Source organism: Bemisia tabaci, chromosome 4 (assembly GCF_918797505.1).
Source record: "Bemisia tabaci chromosome 4, PGI_BMITA_v3".
Taxonomy (NCBI): Eukaryota; Metazoa; Arthropoda; class Insecta; order Hemiptera; family Aleyrodidae; genus Bemisia; species Bemisia tabaci.
Genome location: NC_092796.1, coordinates 30,441,070 through 30,463,940, shown reverse-complemented (window position 1 = coordinate 30,463,940; position 22,871 = coordinate 30,441,070). Strand labels below are relative to the sequence as shown.

Genomic DNA, 22,871 nt, shown 5'->3' with positions numbered 1-22,871 from the left:
AAAAATTGAAGTACTTCAAATGGAGACAGTTTAAATTTTAAGCTTAGAAAGAGTAAAAACAAACAACTACCTAATTGGTGAACTGTTAGACATCCTGGCTAGCATTATATCTTTGCAAAACAAACTTTAAAGTACTTTGACTTTATTTGGGATTGGCTGAGAAAATCCTTGCAGCTATGTCAACAAAAGGACACCACTTTTAGATTGCGTGTCAATCTTCAGTGCTAATGGAATTATCTCGGAGATGCTCTTTCTTTTGCGTAAGCAAATGTTTTTGTCCTAAATTATCATCTACTTACACTTATTTGGTTTAAAAAAATTCACAAACGATGTAAGTACCTTCAGCTTACATCAATTTGAATACGCAAAAGCTTAGTATTGAAGATTCACGTGCGAGCCCATTAGTATAGGGTTGAATTACTTATACTAATTTGCACTATGCGTTTTAATGGTTATTTCAAAAAGAAAAGTGTGTGACTGTCTTGAAACAAAACAGAATTCAGGGAATTAAAAAAGATGCAACTGCTGTTGTTTTTATAGGAAACGAAACGAGTATATTCCAATCAATATTCTGAATTTTTAAAAATACAATATCAGACTTGATTAAAATTAATATCAATAAATGCGAACACTCTAAAGTAGGAAATTGAACTTCCAACATAAGATAAATGAGCGAGTAAAATAAAATAACACTCCTTTAACCATCTACAGTTTGAGCGAAACAGCTGTGGTTCACCCGTATAAAGCTTACATTTTCTATTTTTGATTTCAATAATAAGAGGTGTCAACTGAAGTCAGAGAGCAAAAATAGACAAACTATTTCAAGGTTTTCATGCATTCTCAAGGACTATTCCAAAGATAACATTGACAAATACTTATTTGGAACCTTCAAAACTTTCAATAAAACCTCCATTGGCTATAGATAGGTAGTCTAAACATTTTATTCAATACCTGCGAAATAAACTCATTGAAAGAAAGAAAGGAAAAAAAACATTGTTACAAATAATACTAAATGTCAAAATATTCAATTGCCCAGGTTGTGCTCTCTGCGCAATATCACTCCTGCAGAAATCTTGATTTTGTGTTCTAAGAGTCTAAAATTAGAGGTAGTGATGCTGAACTTGACAAATTTTACATTTTATCGCCCCCAAGAGTTCGCTCACAGAAGAGCTTCTTTCGAAAGATCAATCAATTTTAGAATAAAAACGCTAATTCAACTAGCCGACTAGGAATGGAAGCCATTGTATCTCTTATAGAGTGAATGTGAGTATGGACAAAGTGTTACTTGTAATTGGACGGAATAATATAAAAGAAAGTTGAAAAAAAACAAAGCATTTTGACTGATGATTATCAAGTCTACAAACAACTGACAATTAAAAACAAGACAAAATTGTACCATACAATCCTTAAGTGGTGATTTCTTACATTCTTAGATTTCAAATCACACAAACTGATGGATGAAAAGAAATTACATGCTCCATCGAAAAATAGCAATAATAATTAATTTGGATGATTGGTTACGATTTCATTCATTCCAGATGAATGAAAGCTTTTTGCTTTGTTCCACAATTTTCAGAGAATTCCGAGCTCAGCCTTATGTCCTATTGATATAATTCGTGTTTAACTACTGAAATTAAATGGTATGTATAGAGGTAATAAAAAAACAAACTTAACAAAAGCAATGACTGGAGGAGGCAGAAAACTTGTCAATAAAAAATGAATAACAGGCGCAAAGTACGGTCTGCCAATAATATTTGAGGCAATAAGTTGTAGAGAGTAAACCTGCAGTTGACAGCCTTCCTTTATGATTTAAAAAAAAAATAAATAAATAATTGACGAAGATAATGTTTTAAAAAATCAAAAGTCTCACTGATTTCAGATATAATTTTGATGTATTTGTGGGGTCCTATACTTAAAACTGAATGACGGGTGTTGGAAATAGCAGTATCAAAATTGGTAAACCTTTTGTTTCAATAATATCAATGTCATTGCCTGACCCGTTTTAAGACATTCTATGGCACGTAAACTAAAACTAAAGTGATAACAATGTGACTTAATCCGTTGAGTACCTAGTTAATAGTTTTAAAAAAAAATAACATCAGTCACAGAAAGTGGAAGCTTCCACTCTGATCTAGTAATATGTCTGTGTCTGAAAACAGTCATGAACATGCAAGAGCGCGCATTGGGAAATCTTTTGCCACCATAATTCACGCAGCCGGTATGTAATAACGTCATGGATTCTTTGACCGGCCACAAGAATTAATTGAATTTCAAAAGATCCTTCATGGCTTGTTTTTTCAATAATGAATCCCTCTTTAGTAACAATTTTTTTAAAGATAGAAAACCTCTGAGTAATTATTTTTAAAAAGAGAGAAATTATGAAAGCCCCCTTTCATTACCCTTGAACGCAGAATCAATGTTCAGCGATACGATATCCTCTCGGTAAAAAATCTATCATTACTCACAATCTCTACTCAGAGGTATTCCTATTTGAAGGTCTATCTGTCAAGGAAAATCTGAACTAAAAGTTTAGACACTTTCTGACAAAGGGCACTCCGATTTGTCTGCATAGCAACCAATTCCCATTGCGGGGCATGCGCCTTCAGAATCTAGCCTAGGAATGAAAGGGTTTCCTATGGTTTCGGCTCAGATAAAAAGCTTCACAGGAGAGAAAAAGAAGAAGAAGAAAAAAATTTACATGAGAACCTCAGAGGTACTCAGAACTTGAGTAACTTAAATAAAATTATGTTGATAAGCACACCACCATGGCTCATGGAAAATGCATACATTCTAATGTTAGAAGCTTTTAAAATGCTTACGCGGCACTACACATTAACTGAACACAGCCGCATTTATCAACAACTTTTTAATGCACATTTAAGAGTCTCACAATCAGCTACAGTAAAATTAATTTTACGTTTTGCCAAAAACTAATGTAAAAAATCAACTTTTTAGAATCCTGTGATGTATCAATTCAAGAATGGTTTTTTAAAGTTTGAATACATACTCTTAAGACTAAAAATAACTTCGAATTTTCAATGTAGGTATCCATCATTAATACTGAGTGAAGGAAAATAATTGGCTACATATTAATAAAATTTTAAAAAAATATCGACAGCCTATTATGTAATAAATTTTAATTAGAAAGCATTAAAATATACCTAAACACGAGTCACTGAGAAATAATTGGACATTAATGACATTTAAAACTGTTTAGGGTGCCATAAATATTTCAGTCATCGGTTTTAAATTCCACTTTACTAATTTCAAAAACTTCCACAAGAATTTCGATGTTATGTAAATTAGAGAATCCTTCCTACTAAAAGAAAAACTAAACTGGTACCTACATTCAAAATAATGTCTGGAAAATTTTCATAACAGTCTAGATATCAGTAATGGAACTGCAGAAATGCGTACCTCTGTTTTTGACGTTGCACATTTCCTGTTATACTTTATTTTCTACATGGAAAACTACTGAACATCATTTCCTGAAATCTTCGGTGACTTTTCTCCTCTTAGTGAAAACAATTCTGTGAAAATTGCAATTCATGATGTTAGCTTGGTTTCCTTTGAAAAAATGAAATAGGAGCAGAAATTTTAGAACACTGAAACCGACGTAAACATTTTTGCAATTTCACTGTCAATATTCAATTTCTTTGAGTTTCTCTCTCAGCAGAAGTGATCAGATCGGACTCATCACCCAAAAAGATAAGAGAATTTCACATTAAAGGTAGAGACCAGATGATTACTATATACTGGATCTCCCCTCTTCATACTTTCCTGAAGCATAGCTTAGATTGCTCACAATGGAATAATTATGAGCCAGAAAAATCAGGTACCGAATCAGACTCATGGTTTACTAAAAATGAAAATTTTCTTGCTGTATATATGTATAGTTTCAAAAAAATAGACGCATAATAAGATTCAATATGAGACCTATTCAGTCAATGAAATATGGCAGATAATCGACAGTCTAGAAAGGTACAACAATTTATAAAAAATAAATCAAATATCTGATCACAATACATATACATACGAGTATATCACAAATTATCCGTCAAAAACCTTTAGTCCCAAACCTTTAATGACTTACTGTGCGGCCATCTCTGACATTCGTTTTTCGAATCAATTACAATTGAACGATTATGTTAGGAGGTTGAAAGAAAAACTTAACTTACCTACCCCAACCTTAAAATTAACAAATTACCCAGGAAAAATGTACTTGAAGGCACCAGAGATCACAAATACTGATCTAGTTCACCATGGGAGTTCTCAAATTGCTTGTAGGGATTTTTGATGTAACCTTGACTGCATGTTATCAATTTGAACACTTTTTTCACGATTGGTGTATGAGCGATTACATTCTGAAACAAAAAATCAGACCCGAGTGATATTCAATCCATCAACTTGCAAAGACGAAGAAGAATTTAAAATGAATACTGGCAGTAGATTTTTGATCTTAATTGAATTGATATTTTTTTAAAAAGTCTAGATTTCCAGTTCCTGGTATATACGTAAGAGAAAACCTAAAAATTTTAAATGGAATCTATTTCCTTTTACAAATTAAACAAAATATTTTTGAGTTACACGATACATCGTTTCAGTATTTTTCTAAAAAAGCATTTCCAAAAGTACAAAATATTTTTAAGAAACTGATGCATGAAGATGTTATGACAGGTACATGCATGAAACAAACATAGAAACTAATCGATCCCAGAAAACACATTCCTTAAAATCAACTATGGAAATCTCTGTAAAGTATCTAGAAAATGAAAGTTTTGTAACAGCGTTCATTTTCTGCACAAGAGTCTAGGAATATTTGGACCATAATACTTTAGTGCAACTTTAATAAATTTCTTACCTCTATTAAGTAAGACAACAGGAAATTGCAAATTGGGAAAAGAAGTAGCGAGAGCCGGAAAAGTTTCTTGGCTTCCGGATCAGACGGAGACCAAGGCATCAACTCAAACTGATTGGCAATGAATTTAGATGGAGCAACAGTGAAGAAAGCAGTGAATGATGTCATAGAAACCACAACAATCACCAAAAATGCTGAAAAAAAATTTGCAAAAATAAAACCTGGATAAAGATACTTAAGGCTCTAAAAGCTCTACTCTCTATCAATTAATCAAATTTGAATAAAAATTGGAAGTTCTTGAAAACATCATTTCTTATCTTTGGGGATCATTGATTTCTAATCTGAATATTTTAAGAGAATGTCTGATGTTCATGATTTTCTTTTTTACCCTCCCAAAAAACTTCCATTTATTAGCATACATATGTTACACCCTGATGGCAGAATGACCCATTCTGCGGAATGGTCAGAATTTGACTATTCCGCAGAACGGTCAACGAGCTTGACCAGATAGTTAAATGAGCAGAAAATTGACCATTCCGTGAAATGGGGCAGCTGAAAATTGACTATTCCGCAGAATGGCATAGGGTACAAAGTATGTAGAAAACAGACGGAAATAGAAGCATTGCGCGCTCCTTCGCTTTGATGATAGTGTGGCTGACGACGAATAAATTGTAAGTGTGAGTGGGAGTTAAGTGGAGTTGAGGAACGTCTATTGTTTGCAGTCCGATTTTTAGGTGTAAACTAGATGATGATCTTGTCAGGAAGCAAGTGCAAAGTTCAATATACCTGCGTCGACAATGCAACTGTCCTTTCTCGCCAGGTGGCCAAGTCAGTATTTCGGCGACATTTCGTCCAGTCGCATCTTCGTGCATGTTTTAGCTTTTTTTCGTTTTAGCCTTTGTTTCGTTTTCCCTTGTGTTCTCTATTTTTTCATTGCATGTCTGGGTTTTGTGTATTGTTGTACGTTTCAATAACCATTTTTCGTTTTATTTTATAATTTATTTCCGTGTTTTGGTCTTCTTCTCCCCCCCCCCCCCCCCCCCCCCCCCGAAAATGAGTGTTATTGCAGATGCAATAGAAAAGTGTTTGATGTAGTGGTCGGATGAATATGAACGTGAAGCGATAAGTTTTTTAAAAGTTCTAAAGTGTGGCATTAAAAGGAGCAGAAATTTCCACCACATGCATGAAGAGTATAAATTAGTAGAGCTGTTAAGTGTTGAAAAAGTAGCCAGGAAGACAAACGATTGCATAATGGTTACAAAGTCACAAGCGCCTCGAATAATTACAGATATTCATGTTTTCTTAAACCACAACTAACTTAAATTCAATTAACTTCAATTATAATACTACATCTTCTTGTATTTTGTAACTTACAATTTGTGGCCACACACACTATTATCAAAGCGAAGGAGCGCGCATCGTTTCTATTTCCGTCTATTTTCGACGTGCTTTGCACCCGATGCCATTCTGTGGAATGGTCAATTTTCTGCTTATTTCACTATCTTGTCAAGCTCATTGACCGTTCCGCGGAATGGTCGAATTTCTGAGCATTCCGCCATCAGGGCGTAACACGTACATACCTGACAGAAAACGCCTGAATCTGATTACCAATAATTACAAAAACTTAGAATAAAGCTCACACAATTTGTGTGCATTTCTGTCAAACAGAGGGGGAATGCGGAGGTAAAACAAAAGTCAGGTTTTGACAAATGCTATTAATGAGTTAATTGAGACTTTGAACACCACAGCAAAGATGATCAGTAGTACAGTGAATAATGATTCAAAAATTTGGGGTATTTTGAAAAATTGAGACTCTAAACTACACAGAAAACATAGAAGCACTGCCGAGAATTTACATCCCCACCATTTATACCACACAAACATAGAGAGAAACTTTTAAGCTGGAAGCAAGAAGTCAAAGCTTACTGTTTTTGAAGAAAGAGACCCGATGCGGAGGTCCTTTGGAGTAAATTGTGGCGAGGATAAAATACTGGTAACAACTGACACAAAATATTACAGTGTCTTCCCAACAGAGAATAACATCATCATCTTTTTCCGCAGGGGATACAGGCGCATACCTGCAAAATTCCAATTTAAATAAGTATGTGATGGATGGAATGGGCCTGTTGCATGCAAGAGATACAGCCGTGCGAATAGACTATCTAGAGGTTAAATGACACGAAAATTACGATGGTCACATTAAAAAAGTCTGAAATACACTCCTTACTGCGCAATTTGTGTTGTTAGGAACGCGCTTTTTCAAATTTCCCGCGTCTGGGGGCAGTTTTCTAACGGAAACAATTAACGGCAACTCGCGGCTATTTCCGGTCAACTAAAACTGACAACATAACCTAAAAATTGGAGCTCGTGACATCGTGAAATGAAATGTAGAAGGATTGCGTTGGATATTTAAAAGTTGATCGATTTGATTACCGCATAAAGCGTATATGGACCACAATAGGAGATCACGTTGGGTTTGTAAACAAACTGAAGGAAAAAATAACAACAACAACAACGACTCGGCATCTTCCGGAAATCACCGAGCCCGCCGTTTGCTCGTTTCCGGTGATTAGAAAACTGCCCCCAGACGCGGTAAATTTGAAAAAGCGCGTTCCTAACAACGCAAATTGCACAGTAAGGAGTGTATTTCAGACTTTTTTAATGTGACCATCGTAATTTTCGTGTCATTTAACCTCTAAAAAGTCTATTCGCGCGGCTGTATCTCTTGCATGCAACAGGCCCATTACTGAAACAGTCATTTGCAACTAATGCAAGAATCATTCAAGTTTACTAAAAAAAATGTTAAGTAGACAAGATCATATCTAGATCTTCATTCCGCTTAACGTTTAAAATTTTTCATTACTACACAAATTGATTGATGTTATTTTCACAAATTGACTGATGTTATTTTGACAGCTTTTTTATAAATACATGAACACTTTCACTTGAAATTTTAGTCGTTCTTTTCATGTAGCAAATTTCATCTCTAAACTACACATGCAGAAGACATTAACCAGATACTCTCCAAATTAAAGGTTCCTATACACAAGAGTCATTTTTTAATTTTACTTACCAAGGTTGGCGCTGGAGCCATAAAACAGACGATATTTGCACTACAAAAACAAGAATAAACTGCAGTATCAATGGAATGATATTTGCGGCGGAGAACAGATTGATAATCGGTCGCTGCGGGGACAGCGATTCTGCTGGCTTGGTGTAGCCCATTGCTAGGGCAAATAAACTTGTCACAACTAGGTCCACGTACAGGAACTGTAGATCACCCATCATTAGGCCATACTAAAAAAATCCAGAAAAACATATTCAACATAATGCCTTGAATAAAACCAAAACTCTTTTAAGCACATTAAAAAAAGTTAAAAAATATCTTTTTAGAGGACAGACAATGGACATGCCATTTGCGGCATGGGATGCACTGATACTTCAATTTCACCTCTTGCTTGATGCAATAGCTTCGATTCTAAGTTGTTCATTGATACTTTTTCTGACCAATGCATGTTATAAAATTTAAGACGAATTAAAAAATTAAAATTTTCACGGTTCTACGTCCATTGATCTAGTCAGAATACGGCCTGAGGAGATGCAAAGCAACTAGTGACTCTAAGACTTTGGACTAGATTGTTTCATTGGGAGTAATGAAGGATAAACTCTCACTAAAATATTAGCTTATTGTTAGCTATATCTTTTATCTGCTCAAAGATGGGCGTAGTCTTTCTTGTTATACTTACAAGAACAACTTTTTGATTCCAAATCAACTGAAGCTCATTTTGGTACAGATGTCTACTTCATCTCTCTATTGCTCACCACTCTTTTCAAATTTCATATATAGTATCGTACAATGGGCTTGTTGCAAACTTTTGCAAGAGCAAAAATGAGAGTTCTCTCTATCAGTAAATGTCTCAAAAATCATGATGAGCGCATTGGCAAAGTTTGAAATACACTGGGGGTAAAAAATTTGAGTTTTTTCGAGTTTCCCGCTTCAAAAACGATACAACGGCATAGGTGAACATTTCATTAGAGGAGTTGTTCCATTTAATGGCAAGACCCAACATAGCCGACGCTTCCACGCGCAAATTTCAATCAAGAGCACATGGTTAACAAGAGCGGATCTTTATCAATGCGAAGAAATCGTTAATGTAAACTTGCTGGGTTGTTAACAAATGTTTAGAATCTCATCCAGGCACATGTGTTTTGGCAGACTGTGGTGTCAGCCATGTTGAGTAATGTGTAGTATCCTAGTGCAGAGGGGTTGGATAGAATGGCACCTCTAACGCAATGTTCACCTGTGCCATAGTATCCTTTTTGAAGCAGGAAGCTCAAGAAAACGCGAATTTCTTACGCAGATTGTGGAGTTAGGAGTGCATTTAAAACTTTGCCAATGTGCTCATCGTGATTTTTGAGACACTTACTGATAGACATAACTCTTATTTTTGCTCTAGCAAAAGTTTGCAACAGGCCCATTATCCTAATCATTGGTAAAACTAGGAGTATTAAGAAACTTCTAGAGTAAATGCCCAAGGACCTATTCCTAGCAATATAAGAAATGGGATCTCCTTGCTTTACTGTGAAATGGGAAGGATTTTGGGCTCATGAGTTCTTCCTGTTCTATTGTAAAGTGACGGAGGATTTAGGTTGACTTTCACAGGTTTAATTGCATATTTTTAGAAGAAAACTTACATGATAAAGGATTAAGACGGAGACAAATTGAATAATACTGTAACTAGCCATATACTTGAATAGACCAAAACTGGTGACCAAGGCACATCGGCCTTCTCTGATTATTTGAGACACACAAGAGATATCAGCAACCTTTGAAGTGAAAGGTGCAGCAATAGAAGCTTCCGCACTTGACAAAGATACACCTACATGAGCAGCTTTCAAAGCCTGAAAATTTTAAGAGGGCACATTAAAAATAGCAGAAAATATTAAAAAAGGGAAAACTCAAAATTACGAACTTGACATAGTAAAAGGTCAGTGACACCCTTTTTTATTAATATACCTTCTGAAAGTATGGAGTGAACTATTTTTGTGAACAGAGTGAACGGATTTTAATTAGCTTGTTCTCCCCTTTGAGATTTTTTAAACTTTTAAATTGAACTTTACATGGCAAGAAATTTTTGCAGGGTTGGAGTGAAGTTTTTCTTTTGTAAAATTTCATGAAAAAATCAAGAAGTTCGTCGGAAAACTCCAAAAATTATATAAAAATGATTTTAACTCCATTAAAAACGGAGATAATATGATAAAAACCTAACACTGGGCTCAAACTAAAAAAAGCAAAAATAAAAAAGCTTTTAGTCCTCCTAATCGTTGCACAACTTGTGTGGCACATATTTTGTTAAATGCTTTATTTTTGATAAACTTTCAAAGAAAGACGTACCCTAAGGACTTTTGTTATAAAATTTCTGCATAAAAAAGTAAAACAAACAACTTACACCACAATCATTGGCACCATCTCCAACCATGGCAACGATGTAGCCCAAATCTTGCAACAGCTCTATTAACTGTGTCTTCTGGTCTGGAGACATCCTTGCAAAAACAACTCCTTTCGTGACAATTAGTGGTAGCAGGTGCGTAAAATATGTTTTAACCATCGCCCAATTATTACCATCAATGGCAAATTTTACATGTGAGCCCACCTTGAACAAAAGATTACTATTACTGACAATAATCTGAGGAAATGGGTACAAAAGCTATTGGGGCCTTTTAACCCACTGACTTAAACTGACGGCTCCCAGCCGTCCACGCTGCGCTGGGCCAGATCTGAAGAGACGGCTCAGAGCCGTTCGTCGATTTTTTGCGTTATTTCAGCGATTCTCCAATAGATTGCGTTCTCATCAATGTTTATATGAGTAGTGTGGCCCTTCTTTGACTTATTGTGTACGGTAATTTCTTGTTTCGTTACAGTATTTTCATATTACTGTGCGTTTGCACATGAAATAACCTCAAAATTTTCTGATTTTCGCTGATTTTGCGATTTTTGCGACTTAGACAGCTACAAACCACAATAAGAAAATCATTTTGTTCAAGGTTTTCACGATTTTTCTCAAACCTTGTATTGTGAATGCTTATTGTGTCAATTATCACCCTTGAAGAAAGAATTTCTGGATTATTTTGAAGTGTTCAAAGTTACTGATTTCCGCCAAATTAAAGCTTAATTCCTGGCCCGGCAGGGTCAAATTAAATTATAAGTCGATGGGTTAATTACACCCATACCTACATATTGACCGTGAAAGGGTAGAAGTGTGTATCTCTGCTTGCAGCGTCACAGACTTCCTGTCGAACTTTATTTTTTCTTTGGAAAACTAGTCAACGTAATTTCTTGAGAACTTAATTGGTTTTTCTTCTCTTTCGGCAGAATATTCTGTATGAATTTCAAGCTATAAAGATGGCTTGTTTACTGTCCAAAAAATGCAATAGAAGCGTAAATGTTGAATCATTGCGATGGAGATACGTTGTTCCTAATTTTGGCCAACAATGAGCAGATAATTTAATAAAAATCATAATGAAATCAACTGCAATCGATGATTCCTCAAACCTGTCTCTTACGAGTTTTTTAAATTCCTTATGGATTTTGGAAGAGAGAAGACAATACACTACATTGAGCAGTGGTTAGGAAAGAAAAAAGTGACAGAAAAATTGTACCATTTTAAATTTTTCACCGGTTGAAGCAGCCTCAAAAGTGATCGTAGGAGGCACATCCTCTGAGGGTCCATGAGCAATCACAACAGCTATTTCTTGGTCTGGATGAATAAGGTCTGAATCTCGGCTCACACTGATTGCTGTCAAAATATTGTCACCTGAAAATGTAGATATAAACATAAAAAGTGCTTTAAATTGAAATTAAATAATCAGGGTTGCTGCAGAAGTAAAAATGAAATTCCCTGACATTTTCCTGATTTCCTTGACAAATTTTGGTAAAATTCCTTCACATTTGAAAATACGTAAAATGGTAGAAAATTGCAACTTCCAAACCCATACAAACAACATTCAGCTGCTCAAAACATCAAATATCCTAGAAAACAAATAAACAGGAGATTTATCAATATTTTCCTGGCACTTTCGTCATTTTTCCTGACATTTTCCAGCTATCCAGAAATTCCTGACTGGGCAACCCTGATGATAGGTGGAGATTTTGATTTGTACTTTTATTATCTTGCCAAATTCAAAAATTGCATGATCTCATTGTAAGAGTTTTGAGTTACAAAAGTCGTCCAGAAAGTAAATTTACCAAGTTTTAAAACTCTTCAATCAAAATAGATAGTAAAAATCAATAAAAAATATCAAGAAGCAACTTTCAACTTTCCAATGCCCCTTAGGTATTTTAATCTGATCTAGTGGGAAAAATGGGTTTTTCTGAGCCCATTCCTTCGCCAATTGGATCCAAATTTTGCGGTACATCATCCGCAAGCAAGCTGCTAACTAATGCTGATTACAAGTACGTGGCATATGCATGCAAGAACTTCATTGAAACATGCCAGAACAAATATTACCAAAAAATTGCGAGATTGAAGGTGTTTGCAAGAGATCGTACTTTATCAAACAAGTGAAAAACTTGGTTTCATTAGATGATGGTATTTTAAAGGATTTCAAAACCTAACCTAGTTTTTTGCTTACCAGTAGCCATAATACACTTGATATTTGCTTTCTGAAGCTGCTTGATGATAGGAATTGTCTGCGGTTTTAGCGTATTGTGCAGGATAACTAATCCTAGAAAATCAAGATCCACCTCCATCTGTTAAAAAATAAATACATGATACGGCTAAAAAACTTAGGACATCATAAGAGAAGACACTAATATGGCTCTAATTCAAATTATCCAAATTGACATAACACTTCCATGACTAAAGTACCATTATTCATACAGTCCTCATTTGTATTTTTCAATTGAGTTTTCGAAAGAACTATTTTACTTTAATGACGAGAGAATTCTGGGTTAGACTGTTGTTCTATGCATCAAGCACTGTTTTGTGCAATTTTAAAAATGCCTTGCTTTAGAGCTACTGGATATGGTTTTTTTTTTTTTTAATCGTTTGATTTTCATCTTCTGATACCTGCAGGCGTAGACTTACCTCATGTTTGTTCATTCTCATTGCATGTGCCCAAGTTAATTTTCTTGGTAGTTCTTTGTATGCTAACGCAATAACTCGAAAGCCAGCTGATGTGTATCGATGCAAAACAGCGTCTAAATTAGTCGGAACTGAAACAAGAGACCAGAAATAACAACAAGGTTTGCAAATGTTGCAATCAGCACAAACCAACTGGAAAAAAGGGCAATGACAAATGATCTGTATTTAATATTGATGTATAAGTATCAATGGCTAGAGTAAAAAAACCCAGATCTCAGATTGCGACGTTCTAAGTCTCTGCTCATGATTAATTATTTTGTAGTGGATAACTGTCTTCACTCATTTTGAAAACAAAAATTGCAAAGAAAAATTTAGTTGGTTTTTTCTTGAAGAAAGTAAAACACAGAGAGAGATTTTCATGATCATAATGACAGTTGTTTGATCGTACTTCCATCAACACTTAAAACACTTGCAGTTTGTCCATGATTATATTACACCCTTAAAATAGTGTATTTTCTTGCAAAAATGCATTAACAATAGGCAAAAAATAAATCAAGAGATCATTGTCCTTTCTGAGAAGAAATTTTAATCATTCTTCATTCTATCTGAGATTAATACATATCTTATTTTTCTCTTCTCAAGCTTTGCAAGTCTGCCATCCAACATGTATCAATTGTCTTTCATTAAATTGCTTTCTGTCCTGAGAGTAAAGTCATTTACTGAGAAGTTTGAGGAGGAGAAAATCAGAAGAAAAAAAGGTAATTAGGTTTCAATACAGTGCACTTACTTGAGTCTTTCGTACAAAGAGCTTTAATCTTTTCTGGGGCTCCTTTGGTATATAAAGTCATGTTTCGTTTGCCGAGAACTTTTCCTATCACGGACATGGTGCGGGTTCTTGAACTGAACGGGAATTGGTACAGTAGACCGATTTCATATGGAGTTTCCATCACCTGATAATAAAAAAGAAAACATCTCTATTGAAGTTTCTTTGGAGAATCGTTGATTACTACTGGACATTGCCGCAGAGATGGGCATGCAATTTACTTTTACTTTCTGCTTATCTCTACAGTAATAGTTGCAAGTTTTTAAACAAAGGATAAAGTGTAAACTATGGAAAGCAAAAGAAATCAAAAGCAAGCCAAACTAACATAAAGTAAAAATAAGATACTTAGTTTGTCTAATTGACCTCATTGGCTCAAGTTTTTTTTTCTTCTTTTTTCCTTTTTTTTTTATGTGTGAAAGGGTGTGTGTGGGGGGGTGAACAAGTGTAGGTGTGCCCCAGGTGTTCCTTTGACGAGCCGCGGAATGCCGCATCTGATCATTGAGTGCGAGAGAGTCAGACGACAAAACAGCATATCGACTAATCCAAGTTGAGCCTTACTCGCCGTATACGGCCATTCTTTCCTGCGCTCACAGTTGGAAAGTACTGCGGTGTTTTTTCCAGCAATGGAATTCCCTACTACCACCGCGGACAAAATTACGAGGCCCAGCCTGTATTTTTCCATGTGTGTGTGTGTGTGTTTGTGCGGATAGGTTAGCAGATCTTTCTGTTAAATCATACTTTTCAAACTGTGAACTAGGAAAACTCTTAAACGATAAAAAATAAAAAAAAAATAAATTAAAAAAAGGGAAAAGTAGCAAAACAAAAAATTGTTATGATTGCCATTAGCTTCCATAAATTTTGATAAGTCTTAGGAGCATGGGATTGTGGAATACACATTGATCTAAAAAATCATTAACCTACAAGCCATTCCTTCTCATATTAAAAATGCTTAAAAGAGGACACGAACTAAATTTCTTACCATTTCTGGATTTTGGATCATCTCCTCAATAATTTCTTCATCCTGAAAAAAAGTTTAACATTAATCATTATATAAAAAAGCTAGCATTTACATTTATTTTAATTTGCATTTAGCACGCATTAATATTTTATGAAGTTTATTTTCCAGGGACAAAATTAAATAAACTTAATAAAAGGGCATCCTGTGAATGAATCATTGAAAAATCATAGACACTGTCGTTCGGCTAGATATCAAATACTGACCAGAGGCTTGGCGTGCTTTGCCATATATCGACTGATCTACCCTTTAAACGTACGGAAAAGGATCGATAAACAGGGTGTTTGCGACGCACCTCTTAATAATTGATTCTATACCACAGCTTCAAATGGGGAAATATCAATAATTGATCATTCACACCTCGCCACTGATACTGAATGTAGGCATAAGAGAAGGAAGATACAAATTTCAAAAGAAAATGATTACCATGAATTCCATGGATTTTGGTTTGAGCTACTTTATGAGCGGTGATTACCTCATTTGTCCATTGTCCTTGTGAATAAACCTTCTCATAGAATCCATGAACACAAAAAAATCTGATTTATAGAACTTGAAATTTTGAGCATAGGATATTTAATCAGTCTTTGTTACACTCGGTAAGACAAGGTATGCTCTTTTACATTCTGTTGGTTAATTTAAAGATAGCAAAAAATTGAATATCATTCATCTTTAGCCTATTTTGACTAAAATGGTCAATTAATGAATAATATTGCTTTACAATTTTAGGATAATAAATTTTAATTGATTTAATATTTAAATGATGCTATTAAATGTACAATACAAAATTATAGTCCATAGTGATATAAATTGAGTACTAAATAACAAGGATTAAAATTGACATTAGAAAAATTTGTATTACCGTTTTTGTAGTTGCTGGTTTCACAACTGGGATCATCAAAAGATCAAACTTGTAAGTATCTTTTCCTGACTCTTCCAATTCCTGAAACAAAAGAGGAAAACTTTAGAGAAAAGTCGAGGTAGAACATGTCAACTTGCTCATAACCAAGAAATTTAGACAATAGTTTCAGAAAACATTTAAGATTACACCTACACTACCATTGAGCGGCACAGATTTCCTCATGAAGATAAGTGGAGAGGGGGAAACGGTGTTTTGGCAAAGATGCTTTGACAAGCAAAACAACAGTAGAAAGTTGTAGCAGTAACCATGAAGTGTGCAGTCTTGAAGTGTAATCCGAAAGTTTTCAAATATAAGATCTTAACATTTAAAAGTTGTTCCGATCTTGATAATCTCATCAAATAATCCGTAGGCTAGTTGTGGTGGTTAACTTGTTAAGCATCAGCACTGGCGGAAATCTCAACAGCAACCAGCAATACTATTCCAAGAAATTTTCCTGACGTTATAAATACAAAATCTAGGATTAAATATATTTTACAATAATTTATTTACATCATACCTTAGAGAAAATGGTAGAAAACGAATTTTGAAGATTAAAACAATCCTCTTCTAGAACTGTTTATATAATGATTTAATTTCATTAATGGCCAGTAGATTAAAGTTTAAAACAAACTGTTTTGATTTTTAAAAGTTTTCCGGTCATTTTATAGTTAATGTAAAGGCCAATAAACAGGCGCTAAATGTGTTTTTAGTGACTTACCCATTTGGTTGCATTGAATAAGCAAAGATCAACAGGATCACCACAGAGTTTTTTGTCAATATACGTCAGTGAATGGCATGAGCCCATGGTTGCAAGGACGGGTGATTTGGCTGGCAAAGATGTGGCATCTTTCACAAGGTCATTTTCACTTATTTCACTGGAGTCTAGATTTGCTGGGAGGACCCCATGCACTGTGAATCCTTCATCTGTCAGCGTTCCAGTCTAGAAATATTCATTGCCAGTTTAAATATTTTTTACGAGGAATGGCTCGAGGAAATTGAGAACGCACAAGAAAAACGTAATGCCACAATAATTGATTCTTAGGTTTGATGACTTCCTGTCAACATCTACAACTTACTATAAGCTTTTTATGACTTAGATGAGTTTTCAAATGCCCTCTGAACTTTTCTGAAAACTTAACTGATCACTGATCCGTTCAGGACCAGCATTAGAGCTAATTGGCTTTAATGTGCGAAATATGTAGAATAAAAATAAAAATAAAAATAAAATTCTCCTATCAACCCTGCTTAATTCATCAAATCGTGTCGTCAAAATATGTCTGCAGTTGGACTCTGAATTTTAGTACATACTTCTTTATACTGTTAATTATTGATACTGAAAATATGCGAATGAATGACTCTTTAATATTTACCTTATCAAAACAGACAACTTTGACTTTGCCACTCATGTTGATTCTAGAAGTTGAGGTGCAGAAGATGCCTAAAGCTTTTAACCGTCCTTGCGAAGAAACAATTCCTGCCGTAAGAGCAGCTGGCAAGGCCGGCGGTACAACAATTGTGATGATATCTAGACTTCTTAAAATGATTTCTCTCAGACTAGCCTGTAAATCAAAGAGAATAATAAAAATTGGATATAAAACCTCCTATTAAGTTATACGTTTTGAGGCAGAATTTCTTACTGGTACAAGCTTGAGAGAGTAGCTCATCTTGATGAGACAACACAAGGCGATTTAAAGGCTGATTAAACTTACTTTACAAGGAAAACTTACATAAGACAGGACTTCATTCACTTTGCAATCAAGATCTAATAACTGATAGTTAAGTTGACACTTAAAGAAACCTAAGAGTGCTGAAGAGCTGTTCTTGTATTTTTACGTTGGTTAAAGTAAAAAAAATGCCCCTCCGCAGCAAATAACGGTGTAAGACTTTACGTTCAAGTATTGAAAAGAGCACTTACACCGCGGTTATGGTATAAATAAATACAGTAGATCATTCCAAGGCCAGCCACAAATCCAAGGAAAGATAGAAACTTGAATGAGTCTCGGTAGAATTTGAAGTAGACCTCTTTTGGGTAGAGAATGGACCTGACGAGCTGACCTTTCGCAGAGAGACTGCCAGTCCTTACAACTAGTGCCAATACCTGAAAACAGACAAAAAATTAACGGGTTTTATATTTCTGAGACAATTTTCACAGACATTGAAAAATCTTGGTAACCAGGATAAATTTACGATAAAATAGTACTTTACTTCAGTAGTATACTTTACTTTTTCATGGAGTCTCTACTTCCATCAATGCAATTTAGGTATCCACTTTCTGTTTTTGAACCTTAAGTGCCATCTATACCTAGATAAATCCACGATTTCAATGTTGATTTTTATTTTAGTGTTAATAAGAACTAAACTACAACAGAAGTTATCCTCCTTATCATACATTATACTCTACCAGTAATACATGTTTGAGGCCTCACCTTATCGTGGTGGTAGAACCGAGTTTGAATGACCTGAGTCCCGCAGTATAGTGTATGCCGGCCATGCACATTGACATCATATATTTCATTGGTTGAGACAGGTGGAGATTTAGTCGTGGGAAGAGACTCGCCCGTTAACATGCATTCGTTAACGATGCATGTTCCAGTTAATAACACCGCATCACAAGTCATAACACATCCATGAGCTGGGATCTCTATTATATCTCCAGGAATCAGATCTCGCGAATCCACCTCTTGGTACTCTGCGGAGTGAAAAAACCTGTTAGTGCCTTATCTTAACATCAAGTCAAAATTGTAAAACAAACTCATCAACTTAAAATCTCTGGAATTCCATCTTGATAGATAGGTGGCGAGGAACTCATAAAAAATCTCAGAGTTTTTGGCTAATTAATGGCCGAAAAAGGGAAAAAGGATTGCAAAATATCTGAGACAAAAAAGATTTTTGGAATTAACTTAAATATTAAAACCACAACTGCAATAACAACCTTAAATACATTAAATTCACAAGCAGGTGAGAGTTGAGTGATAATTTTTCATTCTCTTTGCCCTTGTTTTTTATAGGTCTGTAACATTTGATGACATAAACTCTTTGTACAAATTCAACTGAGACCAGATAAGTATATTTTTTAAGGAGCAAGTTTGAAGAACTTTGCAAACCATTCATACGAGAGAAAATATTACACAAAATAATAAAAAGTACTGACCTTGGTCACACAACACTTTCACTTGTCGAACATTAGATGCTGCAGTAAGGTCTCTTAGCATTACCTTTTGCTGAAAGAATGAAACAAAAAAATATATTGTCAAAATACTTCTTTAAAGGTTTTTGCAGATTAAAACAAGAATGTTGTTGTTGTTGTTGTCGGTTGATTGGCCTAATTCTGCGTTGCAGAAAAACAGCCACTTACAAAAGAGCGGGATCACACACTAGATGATCATTTGACTTTGTTATTAAATAATGCTTAATGCGCTGATTAATGCTTTGCACCGTTCAGTAAAGGATGACTTGAGCCTGCTGTAAAAAAAAGTTTAGTGGAAGTGCGGCTTGAATTTAGAACTAAATTTTCTCAACTTGAAGTCAAATTTAGAAATTCTTCAATTTATGTGCTGAATTCTCCATGTAGAAGGATGGGTTTGTGGTTTATGTTTGGCAAACTTTAAACAGATCTAAATACAGACATGGGTTTAGCTAGAATTATTTTTTTTACTTTTCTTCATTTTTTAAATTTTTTTTATTTATTTTTTTTGCTTCTTTTTTTGAGGGAACTAAGAGCCTATCTACTCCTGACAGGATGCTTAAGGTACTGTATGGCTGCAAAAGATCACAATTTTTCAGGAAATCCAGTTCGCGGAGAGGATAAGTTGATACATGATATTTTTTTTTTTTTTTTAAGTTGGTCAAGAACATGCGGCAAGATGGATAAACATGGAGAACGTTCCAGATGGTAAAACTGCCTTGATTCAAACTTTCTTGGACACCACTGAAATTATTTCAAACTAATACCCACTGTGAAATAATTATTATTAGAAAATAAAACGTACCTGACGTGTCTCATAGATGGAGACCACAATAGAAACAGTTGACATAATAAAGACACATGCAGCATACGAACTGTACTCATCCATGCTCCACACAACAACACTGATAATTTGGAAAACATAAAATGGGTGCAGAATTTCGTCAAAAAACAGCTTGATGTATGAGTCTACTTTCACTTCCACTAAATTTTCACCATATAATTGTAACCTAGAACAGAGAATTTGTACATAAACTTAGATGCAATAATAAAAACCGATAGATTACTACTAAAAATTATCAAAACCTTTGATAATTTCATTTTATAAATATAATGGCCACGACCGGTTATTTTGTTCAAATTCAATTGTAAAGGATGGAGTATCCATGCTTCTTGTCCCAAAATGCCTATCTCTATGGCAGTGTTTCAAGATCTCTGGTTCTGTTCCATTCTTCGAAAAGAAAACCAACCAGAATATTCCCTCCAAATTTTTTGAGTGTTTATGAAGGGGTAAAGAATGTTCACAAAAAATTCCAAGGAATACTGATAGTTCTCTTTAAAAAAAAAAAAAAATATGGGCAGAGGTACGCCATGTTGCGATCAAATAAGTATTAACCATCCTTATGTTAAGGGCACATACGTATTACTGAAAAATGAGAGAAAAATCTTACATACTGTGCGGTCGGCTTTCACTAAATCCATAAATGCATACATGCTCATAATTTAATTATAGTATATACTTAGTTCAGAAAGCCAAACTGAGGAGGTAATATTAAAAAAAAGCTTACATTTGCTTATGATGATAAGTATCATGTCGTTTGCTGCTCATATATAACATGTCACCAAGTGTATTGACACCATTGTCCAATCCATGAAGCTGCTCAAATTCATTGCTAGAGTTGTTCCAAACAAACCTGATTAACTTATAGACAAAGAAGCGGTGCTGAATGAGAGCGTCTCCTTCTCGGATAGCACAGTGCTTTACTGGAATCAATCCATAATATCCGTCCGTGTCCTGAAAAATTAAACTTACCACTTTAGATGGGAATGAAAATGTGTAAACTGTCAATTGTCATCCAACCCATGGTTATAGGCATGAGCAGACTCATTAGATTCGACTATGATTTGATTGTGGATTTAATTTGAAGCAGATGCACCAGGTCATAGTCAAATGAAATCTAATCTAATAAACTGCGTTAGTTTGATGCGTAGTCTGAACCACTCCATAAACTTGGTTTGATAGAACTTAGACTCACTGATTTTTTTTGACCACCACTATTGAAAAATTCCTGAGAACTGAGGGATCTGCACTACTGAAACTTGACAGCACATTTTGCTGGCAATTTCAAACTTGAATGGCTAGCCCTCCCCCCTCCCCCAAATAAAAAGCAATAGAAAGAATGAGGCAAATCGAAACCCTGCACTAGCTGTAAGTAAAGTTTTGTTAGAAAAATTCAAGTTGTTTCAACAACTTGACTTTAAATCTGAGTTCAAGCAACCATTCCACATATTTAAAAAATGTGTTTTGTGTTACTTATCATTTTGAGGTAGGTATTCCTGTAAAGAACTGATCCAAAATTGATTCTTTGCAATATCCCATGTGCCCAATAAGATGTGCATGAGATAATCAGATACTTTTCCATTTCATCTTTTAAAAAGAAATCATGCAATAAGATGACTCACTTATCTTTTTAGCTAAAAAAAAATGGCAGGAGCAGACACTTACTTTCATCAAAACATAATCCGCCGTGGCAAGAGAGCATTGAGTGTACTGGAGGAGAGCATTTAACTTCGGGAACCATCGACACAACAAATACAACGTTCCAAGCGAGAGGATTGAGAATAAGCTGAAGAACGCAGCTTTAACTTTACTTTTCTTCCAACCATTAATATACAGCAAACCATCTTTCTCATTTGAACAGGTGATGAACTGACCAACCACATTGCTGTCAAGAGGAATATAGTCGCCACTCATGATACATCTGAAAGTAGAACATTTTGAAGAAAACTTGAGAAAAAAATCTTGAAGGTACATTTTTACCTGTTACAACCTACCGAGCTCTTGCAGAAAATTTATTTGTATTCGAGAGATTTAGATTAGTACAATTGCTAGGTGAGGAGACATTATGTACTTTGAAATTTTCCCTGTCAGACAATGGCAACCTTAAGTCCCGCCCCATCATGAAAAAATTCATACTCTCAGCATTTCCGTAATTTTATTTCTCAGACTCTAAGTGGTCACGAATTTAAGTCAGCTACACATTGTCTTTTCATGGTGCAATGATATAAGTATACTGCTGCAGGGTAGAGAGAATTTTTACAAATTTATTTCAGGATTCCATCGAGCTTGACAGGAACAAACAGATGGAATGGTAACCATTGGCTTCGTCCATCAAGAAATTAGTAGCGCCTTCAACAAAAAACAAAAATGTTGATGTGTCTAAAATGAGTGAAACCATGCGATTTTTTTGGCAGTAGTATTGATTAATCGTGCAATGATGAGTTGATCAGTTGTCTAGACTGGAATGCGCTAAGCCAGGTTTGTATGCTTCCCATTGGTGTTGCGATGCAAAAAGTTAGGATTGTCAAAATAAGCATGACAAATCAGTCATGTGATCATAAACGCAAAATATATTGTCAAGAAATACGATTTCAGAGGCTCGAAAGTGCAGTGAGAGATGAATACGCAAATGTTTGAATAGTGCATGATAAAAATTCGATTCAAGCATTTCAAGCATCATGTTACTTACATAATCAGTGGCAAGCACGTCACTGGCCGAGCATAGCTGGTTTAGAGGATGGCATTGACGAAAACAATCAAGGCAAAAAAATGTTTACACGGTCAAAATTTGGCAGCAGATTAACTGCCTATCGTAAATATCACAGATTCTCTAAGTTATTAATCAAACTTATTTAAAATTGTTGCTGTAAACTGCACATATCAAAACAAATTGAAAGTAAATACGAAAACGTTGCGGGCGCTGATAAGGAGCATGGCATAGGGTAAAGTATCCATAGAACTGCGACTCGGATTTTGTGGAAGGTGTCACATATCACACTGGTCACACCACACACACATGCAAGACATGTAAGAAGACACGCTGACATCGCATGATCATGACCCAGAATATACAAAATAGTTACTTCCTTATGAAGGAAAGCGAAAATTTTCTTATCATCAAACTAAACTGTGAGAAAAGAGGGTGAAGGAGATTAATTTCGTAAAATT

At 35.0% G+C, this 22,871-nt stretch overlaps 1 protein-coding gene across 1 annotated transcript; it reads right to left on the bottom strand.

The window, feature by feature from the left end:
* Positions 1-528: 528 nt before the first annotated feature.
* On the bottom strand, positions 529-22,682 carry LOC109036531 (polyamine-transporting ATPase 13A3). Its single transcript, XM_072299671.1, has 21 exons — positions 22,393-22,682; positions 21,369-21,624; positions 20,431-20,657; positions 19,668-19,872; positions 18,830-18,899; positions 18,105-18,367; positions 17,594-17,776; positions 17,049-17,237; positions 16,397-16,618; positions 15,640-15,720; positions 14,745-14,786; positions 13,730-13,892; positions 12,946-13,073; positions 12,491-12,608; positions 11,519-11,673; positions 10,309-10,512; positions 9,554-9,760; positions 7,932-8,155; positions 6,785-6,936; positions 4,862-5,052; positions 529-4,364 (listed from the first exon to the last, which is right to left on the bottom strand). Exons 2-21 carry the CDS (start codon positions 21,615-21,617, stop codon positions 4,239-4,241), a joined length of 3,399 nt encoding a protein of 1,132 aa, XP_072155772.1. The 5' UTR covers positions 21,618-21,624; positions 22,393-22,682; the 3' UTR covers positions 529-4,238.
* Between the last annotated feature and the right edge of the window lie 189 nt (positions 22,683-22,871).

Bases quoted from the DNA above. Each gene is read 5' to 3' on its own strand.
- LOC109036531 (XM_072299671.1), bottom strand. From the start codon at position 21,617: ATGAGTGGCGACTATATTCCTCTTGACAGCAATGTGGTTGGTCAGTTC. The intron at 17,777-18,104 runs GTGAGGCCTCAA...GTCTGTTTTCAG, and splicing joins GGTTCTACCACCACGATAAG to GTATTGGCACTAGTTGTAAG. The intron at 17,238-17,593 runs GTAAGTGCTCTT...TTTGATTTACAG, and splicing joins ATTTATACCATAACCGCGGT to GCTAGTCTGAGAGAAATCAT.